Source organism: Octodon degus, unplaced genomic scaffold (genome assembly GCF_000260255.1).
Source record: "Octodon degus isolate 3935 unplaced genomic scaffold, OctDeg1.0 scaffold00007, whole genome shotgun sequence".
In the NCBI taxonomy this organism is placed as follows: domain Eukaryota; kingdom Metazoa; phylum Chordata; class Mammalia; order Rodentia; family Octodontidae; genus Octodon; species Octodon degus.
This window is the reverse complement of record NW_004524583.1, coordinates 14,453,415-14,474,437: the sequence shown is the minus strand read 5'-3', so window position 1 is coordinate 14,474,437 and position 21,023 is coordinate 14,453,415. Positions and strand designations below refer to the sequence as shown.

At 42.0% G+C, this 21,023-nt stretch overlaps 2 protein-coding genes across 2 annotated transcripts in view; one reads left to right on the top strand and one right to left on the bottom strand.

Annotated features, from left to right (window-relative positions):
- Arg2 (arginase 2) overlaps positions 1-5,233 on the top strand; it is a 29,521-nt gene extending 24,288 nt beyond the window's left edge. The window contains exons 6-8 of the mRNA XM_004624772.3: positions 227-331; positions 2,216-2,352; positions 4,768-5,233. Of these exons, the coding sequence (XP_004624829.1) occupies positions 227-331; positions 2,216-2,352; positions 4,768-4,973 (448 nt within the window). The 3' untranslated portion in view covers positions 4,974-5,233. The remainder of the gene's footprint in view (positions 1-226; positions 332-2,215; positions 2,353-4,767) is intronic.
- Vti1b (vesicle transport through interaction with t-SNAREs 1B) overlaps positions 5,155-21,023 on the bottom strand; it is a 29,232-nt gene continuing 13,363 nt past the window's right edge. Inside the window, exons 3-6 of the mRNA XM_004624771.2 lie at positions 16,187-16,378; positions 11,652-11,825; positions 9,374-9,435; positions 5,155-5,524 (exon numbers count right to left, since the gene is read on the bottom strand). Of these exons, the coding sequence (XP_004624828.1) occupies positions 5,428-5,524; positions 9,374-9,435; positions 11,652-11,825; positions 16,187-16,378 (525 nt within the window). The 3' untranslated portion in view covers positions 5,155-5,427. The remainder of the gene's footprint in view (positions 5,525-9,373; positions 9,436-11,651; positions 11,826-16,186; positions 16,379-21,023) is intronic.

Genomic DNA, 21,023 nt, shown 5'->3' with positions numbered 1-21,023 from the left:
AGCATTGTGGAAGCAGCCACTTAAAGAACTGAGCTAGGGCTGGGACCCCTCAAAAAAATTTTCTGATACAAGGTCTTGCCAAGTTGCTCAGGTAGAACCTGAACTTGCAACTCTCTTGCCTCAGACTCCCAAGAGCTACGATTACAGGTGTGTGCCACCACATTGAGTGACTACACCAGGCTTAAAAGTATTTTTTTAAACTAAGAACTCCTTTATATCTCACCAGCTTTATTCTAAAGAACTATGATATTCAGTATTTTTCCATGCGAGATATTGATCGACTTGGTATACAGAAGGTCATGGAACAGACATTTGATCTGCTGATTGGCAAGTAAGTAACTGAAATGTGTGTCTACTGCTAGGCCTTGTGCGGTACGGGGAAGCTTAAGTCTTTTGAACGTTGAAACTTCACTTTTAAAACAAAAGCAAAACTCACAAAAATTTCAAATATTTTATAAAAGTACAGTATGAGATAAATCGGGGCCAGGGAGATGGCTCAGTAGAGTAACTGCTTGCCTGGCAAGTGCAAGGGCCCAAGTTCAATCCCCGGTTCTGCCAAAAAAAGAAAAAAAAAGATAAAAGTATATTCTTCCTCAGATGGGGAGAGGACTTCCCTGAAATCACTGTTCAGATCTGGTATACCTGATGAACTTTTCTCCTCCATTTTAATGCTTTTTTGGTACTAGAAATTGAACTCGAGACCTTGCACTTTAAAAAAAAAAAAAAAAAAAAAAAAAAAAGACCCTGCACTTGCCACGCAGGAACTGTGCTGCTGAGCTATATAGCCTGGCCCTTAACGCTTGTCTTTTGAACCAAGAAGCATTCATTGTTCCAGTGGCCCATTCTTTTCAGCCTCATATGGTATCATCTGAGCTTTATATTAACTAAATCCTGGTAGTTAATCAAATGCTAATTTAAAGAGCATTTCCTACTAAGAGGAGTGGCACACAATTGTAATCCCAGTTACTAAGGCTGGAGGATCACAAGGTTGGTCAGCCCAAATAATTTCATGAAACCCTGTCTGAAAAGGGGGAGAGGGGGAAGCATTTTCCCAATATCAAGACTTCTGAGTAATTGATGTCACTTCCTAAGCCGTTAAGAAAGTTATTTGGGGCTAAGGAGATCGCTCAATAGAATAAGCGCTTGCCTGGCAAGTGTAAGGGCCTGAGTTCAATACCCGATTCCACCAAAAAAAAAAAATAATTTTGGTGTAAAGGTGTTGGGCATTAGGATCAGCCACTGGACACCCGCATTCAAGTTGGAATTACAAGCTATTAGGTTCACAGACATAAATGTAGCATTAAGCTCAGCTGCTGTTATACTCAGAATAAAAAGCACTATGACCCTGATGAGGCTAACTTAAATTCAATATATTAGAGCCCAGTCTCCTACAGAAATGAAGTGTTCATGATAGAAACTGACAGTTTCCACTGTAAGAGGCTCTGTGCCCAGGCTAAGTCCACAAACATAAGCTGGAATTAATCCAGTGAGGCATGTAGAACACATGCCGATATCATAAAGTAGTAAGAAACTAATGTTTCAGTGGTTACCAAGAATAAGAAACCTGGAAATGTGCTGTATTATACAGTGATACAGTAGTCCCTCACTATTTTGTGGTTTGACATTCACAGACTCATTATTTTGCAAGCTTTCAAAAAATATTAATCTGGGGCCAGGTAGATGGCTCAGTAGAATAAGTGCTTCCCTGGCAAGTGCAAGGGTCTGTGTTCAATCCCCGGTTCCACCAAAAAGAAAAAGAAGAAAAAAAATATTAATCTAAATTATTTATTGTGGATATTTTGTTATATCACAGGATTTTGCAGTGTATGTTGTTAAAATTACATAAATGTACAAGTTTAGAAAATGGTTAAGAACATTAGAAGTGTTTTTAAAAGTGGGGGAAAGCTTTGAGAGTGTGGGAAGGGTTTATAAAGCCTTAAAATACATACAAATGCTAAAATACATTGCTACTTCGCTGATTTTCACTTATCGTGGTGGTATCTGGAACATAACCTACGTGGTAAGTGAGGGAACTATGTACCTCAGGTCATAAGCTTAATTCCATTAGCTTAATTCCATTATTCTGGTCGTAACTGGAATTACTTTGTGAACTGAGCCCCACTGTACCAGGATCAACAGGAACAAAACTGAGCTGCCTTCACAGGAAGGAGTCTACAAACCCTACCAAAAACATATTCTTTTGACCTCTTTCCAGAAGACAAAGACCAATCCATCTGAGTTTTGACATTGATGCATTTGACCCTACGCTGGCTCCAGCCACAGGAACTCCTGTGGTAGGGGGACTGACCTATCGAGAAGGCGTGTATATTGGTGAAGAAATACACAATACAGGTATGGAGCAAAGGTCTGCAACCTGCTAAGTCCATTCTATATATACTGCTGATTCTTGCCTACAGGCGATGCTTTCTATTCTGTATCACTGCAGACTGCTTTTGCTTAATCTTGAATAGCTAAAAATCATATGGCCAAACAATAAGAAAAATATTCATAGAGGCATATCTGGAACTGGATTGTAGTAAGATACATGCTAAGGTAATCATAAGTAAGAAAATGTGTCCACATGAAACATTTTAAGAACTGCCAAGCTGATAGTTCCTCATGTATGAGCCATCTAAGGGTAGATTAGAAAACAAAGCTAAGTAGTCACAATTTGTACTCTAATAGTAGAGGCTGTTGGTTTGTTGTGAGTTGAGAATCTAGAGATAAACCTCTTTGGAGATTACAAGCTGGACAGTATCTTGGTTCAGTTTAGCTAGGATGTTCTGTCTGAGCTCATTTGATAAGCACTTTAATAAAGAGAAACACAGCTGGATGATTGGGAACAGAGTGGTATTAATTATCGAGTGGCTGCCAGTGCTTGTTGGGTGTGTGCAGTGTCCATCTGTCAGAAAGCTTCTCGTTTTAAGGCCACTTTAAATGACGGTTCCTTCCAAAATTGAAGCTACTGCATGGTACTGCTTTGGTAACTATTCTGAAACAGGTAAAGAAAGAAGCATACGGACCCAGGCTGAAAGGTCCAGAGCTCTAGGGAGCCCTTGACTAGCTGGGATAGAAACAGGACTAAGCTGTGGAGCCTCGCAGGACTTTATGCCAGTACTGTCTCTGAGTACTGTGTCTCCTCAGACCTACCAACCAAGATGCTGCCAAGGTGCACGGGTCAGTGGACGGTGTTTCCCAAGCACTCTGAGCAGTTAACAACCAGCAGCATTGAGATGTGGCAGTGGTCATGCCCTGTGCCTCCTTTCCCTACTGCCCCATTACTTAATTCCAAAAAGTAGCTGGCTGTAGTAGTGCATGCCTGTAATTCCAGCACTTGGGCAGTAGCTGAGGCAGGAAGGTTGCTGATGGTCTGAGACCAGCCTGGAACACACAATGAGACCCTATCTCAAAAATAACAAAAAAAACCCTAAAAGACTGTATGACACTACCAACTACATGAGCAGTCTGCTTAATCTTGAACGACGGCCAAAATCTGGAGATATAGGTAATATGTATTTTTAGTTGAAGTTTATTTTTGATATCAAGGACCAAACGAAGCATTCTGCTGAGCTAAATCCCCAGCCCCAATATGTATTTTTAACAATGCAAATCCTTTGCATTACTACTTCTGGGATATAATAATGGTACAGGTTAAGGGGCCAGGAATACAGTTTAGTGGCACAGGCATGCCTTGTAAGTATGAAGTCATGAGTTTGATTCCCAGGACCAAAAATAATAAAAAGGTACAGTTTAAGCCAGTGGAATTCAGACACATAATTTATCAGGATACAAGGACATATGCAATAAAAGACAGAAATGCCATGGTAACACCTGGTCACGGCAGTATTCCGCAGTACATTCAACTATGCGCTCCTAAGAAGGTAAGACACCAAACAGATACCACAGCATTAAATAGCTTACAATCATGTAATATCAAGACTTAGGTAAATTCACTCAAGATTCTGGACTTGACAGCCACCTTAATATTCTCCAATACTGTATTCTGATTATTGGACTCGGGACTTCATGCTTGCCAGGCAGGCACTTCAGCCACTAAGCTATCTCCCCAGCCCCCAATACTGTATTTTTGAAAACCAGTTTGCTCAGGTGGCTCTTAAGGAGGTAGAGTAACTTCACTGAGAATAACCAATTAAAAACCTAAATTCTCTAGAGAAGTAGACAGGTATGAGGTGGTGAGGGGAGAGGGCAGATCTGAAAGGGCTATCCCCTTCTCTCAGTTCACTATGGGCCAAAGGAACTTGGGCACAAGTCCACAAACTCTTAGAGAAGGCAGCTGGAATCCAAATAGCGAAGATATGGCTGAGTCTTCCCTGACCATATACCAGATGCTGGGCCAGTATGTAGGTGATGAAAAACTGTCAGACATGGAAGCCGCTCAGCACTCATGCAGGAAGGAGGCAGAAATAAAGCTATTGGGAGAACTACATTTTAGGCAGGTGCTATGCGCTTTAGGAAGTAAAGGTGGGGCCCTTAGCTCCTTCCCTAGCACTGCAAAAAAAAAAACCTAAACAGGTATGAGGTCACAAAGCCTGACAGCTTTGCCTATTAGCTGAGCAGAGATGATTTCGGTTTCTTTCAGTCCTCCTCCTGCTAGATCAGTGTTTAAATCTGTGGCCAAGAGGATGGAATACAAGGCACTTGCTGCCAAATTTTATACCACTCAATGACTGCATGTTCTCTTCATCCAGGCAAGGTAAAAGTGGCAGCGAGGACCTTTCTGAAGTTCTGTCTACCTCGTTCTTACAGGGTTGCTATCAGCACTGGATCTGGTTGAGGTCAATCCTCACTTGGCTACTTCAGAGGAAGAAGCAAAGGCTACGGCCAGCCTCGCTGTGGATGTGATTGCTTCAAGTTTTGGTCAGACAAGGGAAGGAGGGCACATCATCTATAACCAACTTCCTACTCCGAGCTCACCAGATGAGTCAGAAAACAAAGAATGTGTGAGAATTTAGGAAATACTGTATGCTAGAATATTTCACAATGGGAATTCCAGAGTTGTGAAGCATTTTGAGGGGACAGATATAAATGGCTATCTGGGTCAGTACTGCCTTAAAGAGAACATCTGTGCATTCCCACATTTGTAAAGTTTCCCCTCTATTTTGGTGACCAATAATACTACTGTAAATGTTTTTCTTTTTTTTGCAGTTCACAAGGTATTAATGTAGTATTATGTAAATTTGAAGAGATCATAAACGTTTATTACCTTGGTATATCACACTGGTCTTGTCCCTCTTCCTTCACACTTACGTGGCTTTCTGTTGGACCCCCTCTTCCCACAGTCTGGCTGCACAGTGCATCCTTGGGCTGTCAGCCCACAGCAGCAACATGCTTAGTACACATCCTGCCTAACACAGTATCCACAGGGTCACGGTTCTGGCCCACAGAGCCCCTCTTCCTACAGGAAGTTCAGTGCCTGCGAAAGAATTTGTAATACACCAGGCCGCCCAGGATGACGAGCTCCAGTAAGATGATGATGGAAAGCAGCAACTTGTTGGTTGTCACTCTGCACAAAGAAACAAAGGTAATGGTCAGTACTTACACAGCCGCTTGTCTTGCTCTCCTGAATATTCTGGGGTTTGACCCAAGGTCAGTGTGAGGCAGACTGACTTTTTTTTTTTTACATAATCACAGCCACGACAAAATGCTCTTAATGTTCTTTGGCTGGTGACAACTCATAAAGTTAGCTGTCACTTAAAGATAACACTGTCTACTTCATGGAAATGTTGAAAACGGGTACAAAGCATAAAAATCATCTGACTAAAATGTCTTCAAATCATTTGAATCAACAAAAAATACAATCTCGCTAGCACTGTAAAGCCACAGCAGTTACATAACACAGGTGTGACTGTAGATTGGCAGAAGGGACTGGGACAGGCTCGTACCAGAGTCGGTGTGGGTCCTGCTTTTAGGCTAACTGAAAGGTCACTGCCTTTCAGCCTCTTATAAATTTGTTTTCTTCACTATACTCTCCTATCCAGTTGTATTAGGGTTATTTTTTATTGGTACGTTTTATTTATTTTTTTAATTTTATTTATTTGTGTGTGTGTGTATGTGTGTGGCCAGCTCAGCCCACCAGGGGTGGGGCTGGCTGGCATGTGGTGCTGGGGGATTGAACCGCGGTCCCTCTGCTTTGCTAAGCTTGTTCTAAGTAGGTGCTTTAGACCACTGAGCCATCTCACCAGCCCCTGGTACGTTTTAGATATACATAGCACTATAGGAAATTTGTACGTTTGTTTCCTAATCCCCTCCTCTCCCTTCCACCCCTCTTATGTTTTATTATGTATTTAGTACAGGGTCTCACTACACAGATCAGACGTAGTGATCCTCCTTTCAGCCTCCCAAGTGTTGGAATTACAGGCATGTGCCACCACACCCAGCTTCAATCTCCATTTCAGCACACTCCAGGGATCCAGTCTGCCTAAGGCACTTTAATCTGATGAGCAACCTGGCTGACCTTTACAAAAGCTTTGTTTCGAATTTTTTCTTTTTTCTCCCCATCCCTTCTTTTTCCTCTTCCCCTCCTCATTTGAACATTTTCTTCCCATTTCCCAGTGTCATACATTTTGGTCCTTATATTTTTAGTTTCTCACACCACATAATCAATGCAGTATGTAAACGTGTCCGATTTATTTCACTTAGCAGTATGGCTTCAACATGCAGCCATTTAGCTAGAAATATCTCAAGCTTATACATCTCTATAGCAGAGCAGTACTCCATTGTATTAAAAAAAAAAAAAAAAAAAAAGCCACATCCTTATCCATTCACTGGTTGATGGGCATCTGGGCTGTTTCTAAGATACAGCTGTTACCAACAGTGCTGCTAGACACACGGGTATGTGTGTAGCCCTGCATTAGGCTTTGCTCTCCAGAAGATGCAACAAGCAAAATAGCTGGGTCAAATGGAATCTCTAGTTTGTGTGTGAGGAATCACCACATTTCCAGTGTTACCCCAGTCTACATTTCTACCAACAGGGGAGGAGGATTCCTCCCCCACCACATTCCCACCAGGATTTTTTGTTGGTTGATCTCTTATTCTTTCTGGAGTGAAATGGAATCTTGCAATTGTTTTAATGTGCACTTCTCAAATGACAAGTGATATTGAACATTTTTCCATAATCATTTCTACTTCATCTGAAGTGTGTATTTCAGATGCCCATTTTGGACTGGCTCTTTAAATGTGAGAGGTCTTATAGTGATGACAGTAGGTATCCTTGTTTCTGATTTTGAATAAAAACCATTTTTATCCATTTAGTATATAATGTTGGTTGTTGGTCTGTCACAGATGGCTTTTACCAGATTGAGATAAAGACCATCTATTCTAATTTTCTGTAGGTTTTCATCACGAACAAGTGTTGGACTTTGTCAAATGCTTTTCTGGGTCTTTAGAGATGATCATAGGGTTTTTGTCCTTGGCCCTGTTAATATGGTGTACAATATGTATTGATTTATGTATGCTGAACCACCCCTGATCTTGAGTGAATTCTATTTGGTAATGAGATATAATCATCTTGATGATTCGCTGCATTGTTTGCCAGTGTTTTATTGAGGATTTTCATGTCTATGTTCATTAGGGACACTGGCATATTCTGTTAGTTGGGTCCTCTGGTTTTGGTATCAGGGTAATGCTTCTGGGAATGAATTTGGGAGTAGTATTTTCTTTTTTGTAAAATTCAGCAAACTTATCAGGGCCTGGCTTTCTTGGTTGGTAGTTTTGTTTTGCATTTTTTTATTTTTTTGACTCTTTTAAGACAGGGTTTCACACTATGCAGTTTGTGCTGGCCTTGAATTTTATAGAGCAGGACAGAATCAAACTTACACCAATCCTCTTGCCTTAGCCTCCTGTGTGCTGTATCATAGGCTTGTGCCACCATATCCAGCTTGTTGGTAGGTTCTGAATTACATCTTCAACTTTGTTGCCTGATACTGGTTTATTCAGAATTTTTGTATCTTCTTGATTCAGCTTTGCTAATTCATGTATCCAGGATTCTGTCCATTTGTTTTTCATCTTATAAAGTAGATACTGATCTTCTGGATTTCCACAGGATTTATGATTTCAGCTTTTTTGTCTCTAATTGGATGGAGCTGAATCTTTTCTAGTTATCTATATAACTTTACAAAGTTACCGACTTGTTTATAGAAAGAACCTAATTCTTGTTGTCATATTCACTCTAGGTTCCTCCCTACTTCATGAGGAATGAACTCCTATCTAGGAAAACTACCTGTCCTGCTAGATACATCACGAATTGTATTTTTGTTTTACACGTGCCAAAGGACACCCACATGCCCAACCTAACCCCAGTTTCTGCCTCAGTGACAATACTTACCTCAGGTTACTTTTTGTTTTGTTTTGTTTTAACGTCTTCTGGGGGGCTGGTGAGATGGCTCAGTGGTCTAAAGCACCTACTTAGAACAAGCTTAGCAAAGCACAGGGACCGCGGTTCAATCCCCCAGCACCACATGCCAGCCAGCCCCGCCCCCTGGTGGGCTGAGCTGGTGCCACACACACACACACACACACACACTCACACACACATAAATTAAAAAAAAAAAAAAGTCTTCCGGCTACAAGACAGGACTTTCAGAAAAGGGCTTGACTACCGTGAAGGGCAAGCAGAGCCAAAAACATGCACTAAGTAATAGTAGTAGAAACTACTTTATAATGAAGTTCTAAAAGTATTTCAAGGAGTATGAAGATCTACTATTCCCATGGAGACAAACATGAGATTTGGAGCGGCCGTGTGATTTGTCATGAACTGGTGGATACAATTGCGGAAACTGCCCGTTCTAATATCTGCACCATGGGTCAGCAGGCTGGAGACCCAGAGGAGACAATGGCGTGGATGAAGTCTAAAGCCTGTCTGCGAGGATTCCCTTTCTTCTTTTCGTTCTATTAACTGATTTGATTAGCCCCATTCACATTAAGGAAGGCAATATGTGGTACAGTTTACCAATTTAAATGTCTTATCCAAAAAGCAAGCTTCAAGATGGCATATACAGGGGCTGGAGAGATGGCTCAGTGGAATAAGTGCTTCCCTGGCAAGCGCAAGAGCCTGAGTTCAATACCCGGTTCCACCACAAAAAAAAAAAAAAAGATGGCATGTACAATTTACCCTTGTGCTGCCCATCCCACACAAAGATGTTAAGGTCCTAACCCTCAGTACCTCAGAACATGAACCAACCGTGCTAACATCTTAGTTTTAAACTCAGAGATTCCAAAATCATGGAATAATGAATTCTGTGGTTTTAATCAGAGTGGTACCTTGTTATATAGAAATTTTAGGAAATTTAATACATAATGACCACAGTTGCATACAGAAAATTTTATTATAAAGCTGATATGAGCAAAAACTTACTTTCTAGACATTGAACGGAGAATCTTTCGACTTTTGCTCAAGTTTTCACTTGTGTTTACCAGCTGAGAAGAAAAAATACCAGTTATTTCTCCTTTTTCAAAATTACATACTATAGGGGCTGGTGGGATGGCTCAGTGGTCTAAAGCACCTACTTAGAACAAGCTTAGCAAAGCCCAGGGACCGCGGTTCAATCCCCCAGCACCACATGCCAGCCATCCCACCCCCTGCTGGGCTAGCTGGCCACACACACACACACATAAATAATTTAAAAAAAAATTACATACTATATAGAACTTAAGATGAGGAATATATTAAAAAGGGCAAGAACTCAGACCACTTTACATGATGGCCTGAGTATAAGTAGAAGGACTAGAAAGGACAAGATGCTTTGGTATTAAGGTGGCCAGGGAACTAGCCCTTCCCAGGGCTGTGAAGGGGTGGACTTCTGGCTGGGATGAGCTACTCAGAACAGGGAGGTTTCTCGTCTACACCAGTGATTATGAAGCAATTTAAGATTTGATTTCATCATCCAAATTCCAGGACAGCTGCCTGAGTTAGTGTTTGTTTTTGTAGACTAGTGGATTACCACTGCGGGGATCTAGTTACTTTTTTCTGTCTTTACCTCCAATGGCACTACCTGCTGTGAATTCTGAAAGGCCACATTAGCCTATGTGGACCTTTCCCTTTTAATCACTCCTAATCTAGGTGGATATTTCAATGGAATGTTCCCATTCTGCAGTGCCATGGTGAAGTGATCACTCAGCTTCTCAGCTCACTCACTGGCCTGGAAATTCAACCTTGTCTGGTGTGTGAAAATCTAAAGTCAAGCAGTTTGCAAATGAACGTCAATCTCCATAGCTGGCCATAATTTAGCACTTGTGAATTTTCACTGAAATGGGAAGAGTATCACTCTGACCTAGGTTTAAAATGAAAAATTTGGGCCGGGGAGATGGCGCAGTAGAATAAGCGCTTCCCTGGCAAGCGCAAGGGTCTGAGTTCAATCATCAGTTCCGCAAAAAAAAAAAAATGAAAAACTGTAGCAATTAAAATATGTAAGAAAATCTCAAACCCTCACAGTGAGCTAGTATTTTCCCCTCTCAATCTTGATCCCAGTGTTTTTTCAGTTTGGATTTGCATCTTGCTAAGAAGCTGTTCTGGCTGGCATGCAGCACTTGGCTAGCATATGCTAGGCCTTGGGCTCAATCCCTGACATCCAATAAAGACAACACATGCCACTGACAGCTGGTACTTTTTTGAAAATTCCTATGGCTATTAACTCATTTATAGAAAGGAAGGAATGAGTTACTTTTCAGAGTTTGGTGACATGATAGACTCCCCAAGAGAACTATCTGGTCTCTATATTTCCTCTCACAATGACCCATTTTTTTTTGGATAATAGTAAAGAGTCACAGTCTAGTCTATGACTTAAACATCTACAATCATAGACACTTTTTTTCCCCCTCTACACTAGGAATTAAACAGGGACTGAGCTAGATCTTCAACATACCCTCCTACCCCGCTTTTAAATTTAGAGAAAGTTTTACTATGTCACTAAACCTGGCCTTTACCATCTATTTCTATTAGCATTCTGGTCTTTTGGGCACTCACCAGAAGCTTGTATCAAGCTTGACTTACAGAATCCCAGGGCTTCTGTTGCTTGGCATCTCCAAACCTTTCCAAATTCCTCTCTTGAACCAGTCCCAGAGGCTTCTAATGCATATGGTCACGTAGTTACAGCAGTGACCCCACCGCCTCAGCCTCCCAGGTCCTAGGAACGCAGATGTGCACTCCCACCCTTAGCTCTGAAAGTATTATTTTTGACATGTGGAAAATAGTCTTGGTTCTAAATGACAAGGTCTTAAAAGTACATTTTTATAACAATATTCCACTGACATAAAAAAAATCAGGTTGAAGGCCTTGTCTTTTTTTCCCTCTGCTTCACTGTTGTGTGTCTTCTGACATATCTCTTGCCAAAGTGGAAGACAGGAAATATTAAGGATGGATTAGGCTGTAATCTTATAAATGCAAAAATCAGGTTCTTTCAGGCTTGAAATCATTTTTTTTCCCAATAACCTCTAAATTTTAGGAGTGATACTATTTTTTAAAGATTTCTTTCTACCAAGCAAACTAAAAATTTAGAAAAGCACTAAGAATCCAAAACCAGTTATTTCTCTGCATTTAGAACTCAGCAGCTTCCGGTCCTACTTAGTGTGAGTGGCCTGACGGTGTAGCCCACCTGCATCCCCCTCTTGCCCCTTCCCAGCCCACCCAGGCCTACCCTGCTCTTGGTGCGCTCCAGCTGGTCGCGCTGCTCCCCCAGCTCTTCTATGATTTCCGAGCCAATCTGGTCAGTCTCTGTGGCAATCCGATGTGACCGTTCAATGCTCTGGGTGGCGCGGTTGAGGCTTTCAGTGCCTTGTAGAAGCAGTGCCCTCTGAGACTGTAGCCGATTCTAAAGGGCGATAGAAGGGGGAAACATTAGACCTCATCCACTGTGAGTTCACAGCCAATGTGTTCCGTATAACTCCTTGTTTAAAAAAGGACACACGGAGCAACATTTTCATTACAGTGGTTCCTAGGTACCTGAAGGGAGTTGGTTCTAGGACTCTTGTAGATATCAATATCCATGGATGCTCAGCTCCCTTCAATAAAAAGGTAGAGGGCTGGTGATATAGCTCAGGAGCTTAAGCGCCTGCCTGGCAAACACAAGGTCCAAAGTTCGATCCCCAATATCAATAAAAAGTTATAGTATTGCATACAACGTTTGCCTTTCTTACCTGAATTGTCTGTCTTTCCTGGATTGGTCATCAAACCCAGGGCATTACACATACTTTACCACTAAGCTACATCCCCAAGCCCTACCATACCTGCCTGCAGCTTGCCTATATCTAATACAATGTAAGTGCCATGTAAATAGTAGTTATACTGTGCCGTTAGGGAATAATGAGAACAAAGTCTGTACATGTTCAGTATAGCCACAGTTTTGAATTTTGGGGTTTAAGACTTTAAGTCAAGGTGGGTTGGAGGAGCAGAGGAAAAACCTGTGGATCTCGAGGGCCAACTCTAGTTTTAAGGCTATTTTTTTTTTTTTTTGTACTGGGAATCCAACTCAGGACCTCGTGCTCACAAGGCTAGTGTTGTGCTGCTGAGCCGTATCCCTGGCACAACTGTGGTTTTTTTTTTTTTTTGTATTTTAGTACAGAATCTCATTACACAGACTGGACTCGTAGTGATCCTCCTGTTTTCAGCCTCCCAAGCACTGAGATAACAGGCATGCAGCAGGGCCAGCACCACCCAACTATAGTTGTTTTTTTTTTTGGTTAATATTTATTTATTTATTTATTTTGTGTGTGTGTGGCCAGCTCAGCCCACCAGGGGGCGGGGCTGGCTGGCATGTGGTGCTGGGGGATTGAACCGTGGTCCCTGTGCTTTGCTAAGCTTGTTCTAAGTAGGTGCTTTAGACCACTGAGCCATCTCACCAGCCCCCAACTATAGTTTTTAAGACAGAACAAAACATGCTAATGAACTGTAAAATCCCGCTCAAGGTCACAAAGAACCTGGAGGCCCATAAATAGGACCCCAATATCGGCCACTTCTTTGTGTATTACATGTAAGCGAAGCAAGGGGAGACGTTTAAAAACAAGCATTCTCCCCAGGTTTACAGTGACTCTGAATCAGTCCCTATGGACAATAGCTTCAGAGGCAGCTTGGGAGGCGTAGGAATCACCTGAGAATGCAGACAACTGTGCTCCAAACAGCCCAAGCTGCTAACTTCTGCAGCTCTACAAGAGACTAACTCGCTGAAGAGTCCCACCTGACTGCTGCTGAGGACTGAAGGGCCATGAATAAGCTGTTCTTTTTCAGCACATAAAAAAATCATTAAGAAATCTGAGACACACTCATATTCTAGGAAAAAAACACATGGCTACACTCCTGGTGAGCTCCCAAAAGAATTTCAGCTTCAGCCAAACAAACACACAACTTTGAAGCTCTCAGAGGAATCAGAAACTGGAGCATCTGTGTCTCCAGCTGCCCTAATTTTCTAAATCTCCACTGAAATTTTATCCTACCACTAACTGTAAAAACAGAGAACTCGAGGACAAAAGTAGCCTTTGTCAAGTCAGATTTTTTTGTGTGTGCTACCAGGAATTGAATTCAGGACCTTACACTTGCCAGGCAGTCGCTCTGCTACTTGGCTAAACCCCCAGCCTCTGTCAGGTCACAATTAACCACCATGTACAAGAGTGGGTACAGCTCTAAGTTCTAAGCTGCTCCAAGCACATAAGATCAACACAAGGCCCAGCTCACAGAGACTCATACAAAGTAAGTGACAACCAGGCAACAGGTCATCTAGAAGCCCCAGGATGTAACAGACTGCATTTCCATTTAATAGCACAGAGGCCAGTGGGTAAGGAAACCCGTGAGGTTCAAGCAAACCCAGTTATCTTAGCTCAAAAGAAGTCAAAGGAAGACTCTAAAAATACTGGGGGTGGTGGCAGAGCAGGGAGATAGCTCAGTGGAATAAGTACTTGCCCGGCAAGTGCAAGGTCCTGAGTTCAATCCCTGGTGCCACCAAAAACAAAACACAACAACAACAAAAAAAACACGCACAGAATTTCAAATGATTAGGCTAAAGAAAGAGCAAACAAAGACAATGACATCACATGAATCAACGTCAGAAAGACCTGAAGCAGTAATTTTACCAGAGGTAGTACATAAGCCCTGAAGAGTACAGCTCATGGAGCTGGACAAACCAGTATGGGCCTACAGTCCCAGCACTCATCATGCCTGCTTGAGCCTGGGAGCTGAGGGCCACTGGGACCAAGACTTAGTGGCCCCCTGGACAGCCACTGAGACCAAGACTCAAAGAAATACAAAAACATGAAACTAATTTTTTAAAAAAGCCTCAAATCTCATCTAATTGCTCAGGCTGGCCTTGAACTCTTGCTCCTCTTTTTTTTGGGGGGGGGATGGTAAGAGAGCAAACTCAGGACCTTGTGCTTGCCAGGCAGGCACTTAAGTTGCAAAGCTATATTCCAGGGCCTCTTGTTCCTCTTGCCTCAGCTTCTTGACTAGTTTAGGATCAGAGGTGTATACCACGGCACTGGAAGAAGGTAATTTTTCTTTCTCCCTGTTTTGGTCATTTTTTTTTTTTTTTTTTTTTTTTTTTTGAGAAAGTGCAGGCTGGCCTTCAACTATGTATGTAGCCCTGGCTAGCCTTGAACTTTCAGTAATCCTCCTGCCTCAACCTCCCAAGTGCTGGCATTACCCTCATGTGCCACCATTCCCAGCTGTCAAGTCACTTTCACAACTACCTAAGACGATCTACCTGCCTTTTTCTAGTCTCCCTTCATCTCTTGTGAGGTTCTGATCTGTAACAATCTCCTGTGTTCACTTAGGTTTCACACGTTGCTGAAACCTGTTGTTTTGACATCAGCAATGTCAAATAAGTACCATTCTGTCTCTTAAATTACAATTAAGATGCATCGTGAGGCAGAATTTGTTTCAAGCTTTACCACTACTACTGCCATTCTACTAAGTTCAGTCTACATTGGTGGTGGCCCCCTACTTCTTACATATGACTTTGCCAGCAGTCTGTTCTTTGTACTGTGTTTTCAGGATATAACCCAAATGGAGCACACTGAATTTAATCTTTGGATTTCTTTGGTGGTACTCTTACTACTTGAGCTATATCTTAAGCCATTCATTCATCCACCCATTCATTCATTCACAGAGAGGTATATTTTGGCTCACATCTTTTTATTTTCTTTTACTTATTTATTCGATAGAGATTTTCACTACACAACTCAGACTATTTATAGTGATCCTCCTGTCTCAGTTTCCCCAGCGTTGGGAGCAGGGGTCAGCACGACGTGGGACCTGGCATTGCATGTGGTACTGGGAACTGAACCCAGGTCCTTGCACTTGCCAGGTACTTAGACCACCAACCTATCTCCCCAGTCCCATTATTTTTGTGACAGGCCTCACTAAGTTGCCTACGCTGGCATCAACTGTCCTGACAGCCTCCTGAGTACGTGGTATAATAGGTTTGAATCACACCATATTTGATTTCCTTCCTTCAATTATCCAACTTCTCTAGATGGCTGTAGGAGATGGGTTTTTAGTTAAGCGAATTTTGTAAATCTCAATCTTGAAGGCTACAGAGTCAACCTGGCTTGTTTTCTCAAGAATCACCCTGTTTTCTCCAATATTAGCTACCAGCTAACCTGACGATGAGGTAAAAAAACAACTTGGAATAATTTTGTAATAATACTGCTAAAATTAGGTCAACAGGGCCAGCCAGATACTCAGCAGACTAAAGCACTTGCTTAGGCAGAGCACCGTGGCTTAGGTTGTGCTCAGCTTGCCGTGCTGGCCCTGCCCCTGGGGCAAGCTGAGTTAGCAATTGAGACTAGGCATGGTGGTGCAAGCCTGTAATCCCAGCACTTGGGAGGCTGAAAACAGGAGGATCACTACAAGCCCAATCTGTATAACGAGACTCTGTGGACCCTCTACTAAATAGATTAAAAAAGAAGAAGAAAGAAATCAGGTCAACAGGTTGGATTGAGTCAGCAAATGTATATTATTACACAGAGCACTCCCTCTATACAGAGGTGTATGTATATATATCTCACACAAAAGCCATGTATTAAAGAGCAGGTACCAGAGGTGTGAAAAGGGGAGCTGGGCACAGGTGAGAGGATAAGGGCAGGCAAACCTCAAGAATACAACACGACTGATATGACCTAGATGTAAAATGTTTAATTCTTGTACCAGCAGCCCTTAAGGGAAAAACAGAGGGTGGGCACTTACCATCTGCTCGTTCTCCACAGTGTAGGTGCCATACTTCATTTCTCCTCGGCTCCCAGGTGCAGCTGTCAAAGGCAAGCTTCTCACTTCCCGGTGTAGTTTGGCAAGGTCTTTCCGGTAGTTTCGCAGCTTAGACATCATGGGGTTACGAAAAGACAGGGGTGCATACCGTAGCTCCTCTTCCATCTCCGCCAGCTGCAAAGGCAGAGAGAGCAAGTGGCTTGTTTCTCCCTCACTCACCTGGGATACACCTCGCTGGGACTCATCACACCAGGTGTACAGCCTTTGTCTTACCAAGCACACAGCAGGCCTCAAAAAATACAGAGTGAGGGCCGGGGAGATAGCTCCGCCGCACAAGCACCTGCTGGGCAAGCAAAAGACCCTGAGTGCGATCCCTGGTACCCCCCCCAAAAAAAAAACCTAACATAAGCTCCTTATAGCTAATGGAATGTTTTACATACATTCTGTCATTTAATGTCTATAACAAATCAGGACAACAGGAAATACTTTCTCTACTTCATATGTGACTTTAAATCTCAGGATTATACCGTAAGATTAACTAAAGATTCAAAACATCCAAGTTCTCCACTTCAACATTCCACGTTTTCAGCCTGCTAACTCAGCAGATTAAAGCACCTACTTAGGCAGATGCTGGGACCCAGGTTCAATCCTGGTGTGGCTGCCGTGCTGGTCCCACCCCTGGGGTGTGCTGAGACAGTGACTGAGACTGGGCATGGTGGCATGTACCTATAGTCCCAGTGCTTGGGAGGCTAAAAACAGGAATCACTACAAGTCCAATCTGTTATGAGAACCTGTAGACCCTATACTAAATACATAAAATTAAAAAAAAGAGAGAGTAAGCACACTGGAGGAGAAGCATCAACATGGCACACTGGTGGGTATGGAGAAAGAGCCAGGAGTCGCCATTTGGGTGCTGGAAGACAAGAAGGAAGGAAGTAGGTTCCCTGGCCCCAGGAAGGATCTGGAGTGAGAAAGTAAAGAAACTTCAAAGAAGAGTAGAAGGCAGCTGGTGGTGATGTCTTCGGAATCAGGACTCACTGTGCAAGAGGAGAGGTAGAAACCTGTGCTGGTGAGAGAGAGAAACACAGGCAGCAGCAGACAGGAAGGTCCACTTAGCTGGGGTAACTGCTGAGAGCTAGGTCCTCTCAAGGAAGTGACTGGAGGGGGCCGGCTGAACTCAGAACTCAGGGTGGCTGCTGGCTCCATCTAGCGGCTGCAGCGGGGCTCAGGCCCACGGAAGGAGGTACGCTGACTGCTGAGGCTGAGTGGGTCTGGGCTCAGAACAGAGCCTGAACTCCAGGGGAAATAACGATGGAGGCTCATGGAGCTTGTCCTCCACTCCCACCCCCACCCTCAAAGCTGGCTTGCTGAGATTAATCAACACAGATCTGGACTCTGTCTCCACAGATTATCTACCAGTAACAGCAAAAACAAACCTGGAGGTGGAGTTTTTCCTCTCTTTTTTTGTGGCTGTTGTAGTTGTGATTTTTTGTTTCTTTTTCTTCCTTCATTATCTGATCTTCTGGAGTGTGAATGTGGTTTCTAGCCTCTTTGTGGTTGTCATTCTGTTCTTTTCTTTCATGTCTTCTCTCTTTCCCTCCAGGCATCAACACCAGTTTCCCAAAGTCAGTGTGACCCCCCTTTGTCCTCTGGCCTTACATCTAATCTCTTTCTCTTCTTATTCTTTATTTTCTACCTAGCTCCTTTTAAATTTTAACTGCTGAGGGTAAAACTGACATATTAAGGACTTATGTACTGCATATAATTTTCTGGTTTATTTTACTTTTTTTTCATATAACCACAAATCTAGTTCATATGATTAAGGGTGGCAAATTAATGGCTAGCTCAGTTTGTTATTTTTGAGGCTCTTTGATGCTGTTGTAATTGCTGATGGTACCACTATAGCCAAAAGAGACGTAACTGTTCTAACTAGCTGTTCTTTCTGGTATTCCAAGACTGAGAATGACTAAGGGTCATAGAAAATACTGTGGCACAGTGCCAAACCAGGGCCAGGCCAAGCAGGCAGCAACTTCTCATCCCCAACAAACTGAAGAGGCAGGATCTCGCAACAGATTGAAAACCAAGACCAGCTATACTTGGACACCTTGGAGAAGTTGTCATTTTCTAAGAGCTCTAAAGAGCTACTAGCAATACAGCAACTCACCATAGGCAATTAATAATCATCACCCCAGGAATTAAACTAAAAAAAGAAACTAGATGCAACCCCAGACATCTAGCTCACCAAAGCCAAACTCAAGGGGCAATGAGGTGGGACATTCTGAAAGCCACCTACTTGACCTCTCTGAAGTGGTAACTACAAAGCAACTGAATGAGGCTCTAGAACAAAAGCAAATCAGAAATAATTTCTCAGATAACTATAGAGATGGTGGTGTCCACAAAGAAAACCATGCTTAATGACTCTAGAGCAGATACAGACAAAAAAATAGAGAAGCTTAAGAAAATGATGGAAGCCATGAATGCTCAGCACAGGAAAGAACTGGAATCCATACGGCAGATTCAAGCAGATATCCAGTAGAATAAAAATTCCAGTGAAAAGAAAGTATAGCAGAATCAGCCAATGTGAAGACAGACTCTCACATATAGAAGACAGGCTTATGGTTAGTAATCACAAAAAGAAAGATTTCTTTAAAATAGCAAGGAAAAAGAGACACTATAAGAAAAAGCCTGTAAAAACAATAGAATATAGACTCAAACCAGCTATTAAAAGAAATCAATGCAATAGAAGCAAAGAAGAATGACTCAAAGAGTGATCAAGCCAGGCATGGCGGCGCATGCCTATAATCCCAGCACTTGGCAGGAGGATCGTTATGAGTTTGAGACCAGCCTGGGATAAAAAGAGAGCTCAACGCCAACCTGAACTGCATAGTGAAAGTCTGTCTCAAAAAAAAAAGAATGATTAGAGTCAATGAAAAAGCAGGACATAACACAAATGATAAAAATAAAAAACAAAACAAAAAAGTGTTCACAGACATCATGGCAGAAAACTTCCCTGGAAGTGAAAAGAATCTGATGCACAGAAAAGTGAGACATAGAAACTCTAATTAGTCATGATCAAAAAAGAAAAACAAAACAAAAAAATCTACAGCCAGGCATATATAACATAGTCAAGATTCCCAAAGTTCAACACAAGAATAGGACATTACAGGCTCTTAGGGAAAAGAAACAAATCACCTATAAAGGAAAGCCTTGATGAATCACAGCTGACATCTCAGCACAAACACTCAAGTAAATGAGAGCTTGTAGTATAGTATTTCAACCCCCCCAAAAAAAGCAACCTCCATCCCAGATTAACGCGAAACACAAATCCTACAAAATTGATGGAGAAGAAAAGCACTTCTATGACAACACCTGAACAAATTTAATAACCACCAAACCAGCACATCTAAACATTTTGAAGCACATTCCAGAAAGAGGTAACAAGGACTAAACATAAACAGAAAGAACCCACCAGACGAGGCAAACAGTTACATAGGGGAAAAGGGAGTGTGGGCACCAAAACCAGAAAAATAACACAACAAGGATAAGGATAAAGTCAATACATATTTTGTAAAGGGAACAATCCAAGAGGAAAAGATAACAATCATAAATAAACACGCAACAAATACCAGTGCACCACACTATATAAAACAAATAGAAATGAAAAATCAAAAAAGCACTAATACAACTGTACTGGGGATCTCCCTACCCCACTGTCACAAAGAGACAAATCAAGTAGACAAAAAATTAACAACAAACTATTACAATGGAACCAAACCTTTAAACAAATAGACATAGTAGATATCTACAGTGTTCCACCCTACAACACCAGAATATACATTCTTGGGGCTGAGGATTTAGCTCAGTGGTGCAGTGCTTGCCTGGCAAGCATGAGGTCCTGAATTCAATTCCTAGTACCCTCTCCTCCCCACCCCACCTCTGAAAAAACATACATTCTTCTCAGCTGCACATGGGATAGTCTCCGAAACAGACCACATACCAGCACACAGAAAAAGCTTAAGGAACTGAAATTGCCCCATGCATATTATCAGACCATAGTGTGATGAAATTGGAAATCAATGACAAAAGAAACCACAAGAAGTTCATTAACATATGGAAACTAAATAGCACTCTCCTGAACAATCGATGGATCGCAGATGAATTAAGAAATTAGTTTCTACAATTCAATGACAATACAACATACTAGAACTTATGAGACACAATGAAAGCAGTCCTAAGCATGAAGTTAATAGCAGTGAATAACCTGTATCAGGAAAACAGAGCAAGTGGAAATAAACAACTTAATGTTGAAACCTCTAGAAAAAGAGAGCAGACCAAGTCCCCAATCATATGAGGGAGTGAATCATTAATGCTTTGGAGACTAAAAAAAATATATAATATATGGTTTGGTTCTTTGGAAGATTGAATAAAACTGACAAACCTTTATTCAACCTTATCAAAAAAAGAAGAGATTCAAATCCACACAATTAGGAATGAAAGGGTGAAATCACAATAGACCCTGCAGAAATCCAGAAGATTAGGGCCATGGAGATAGCTCAGTAGAATATGTGCTTGCCTGGCAAGGGCCTGGGTTCAATCCCTGGTTCTGTAAAAAAGAGAAAAGAAATCCAGAAGATCATCTCTATCTACTTTGAAAACCTGTATTCTAATAAGATAGAAAATGGAGCCAGGGAGATAGCTCAGTACAGTAAGTGCTTGCCTGGCAAGCACAAGGGCCCGAGTTCAATCTCCAGTTCTGCAAAAAAAAAAAAAAGAAAAAAGAAAATGGAGAATGGACAGATTTCTAGATATATATGAATTA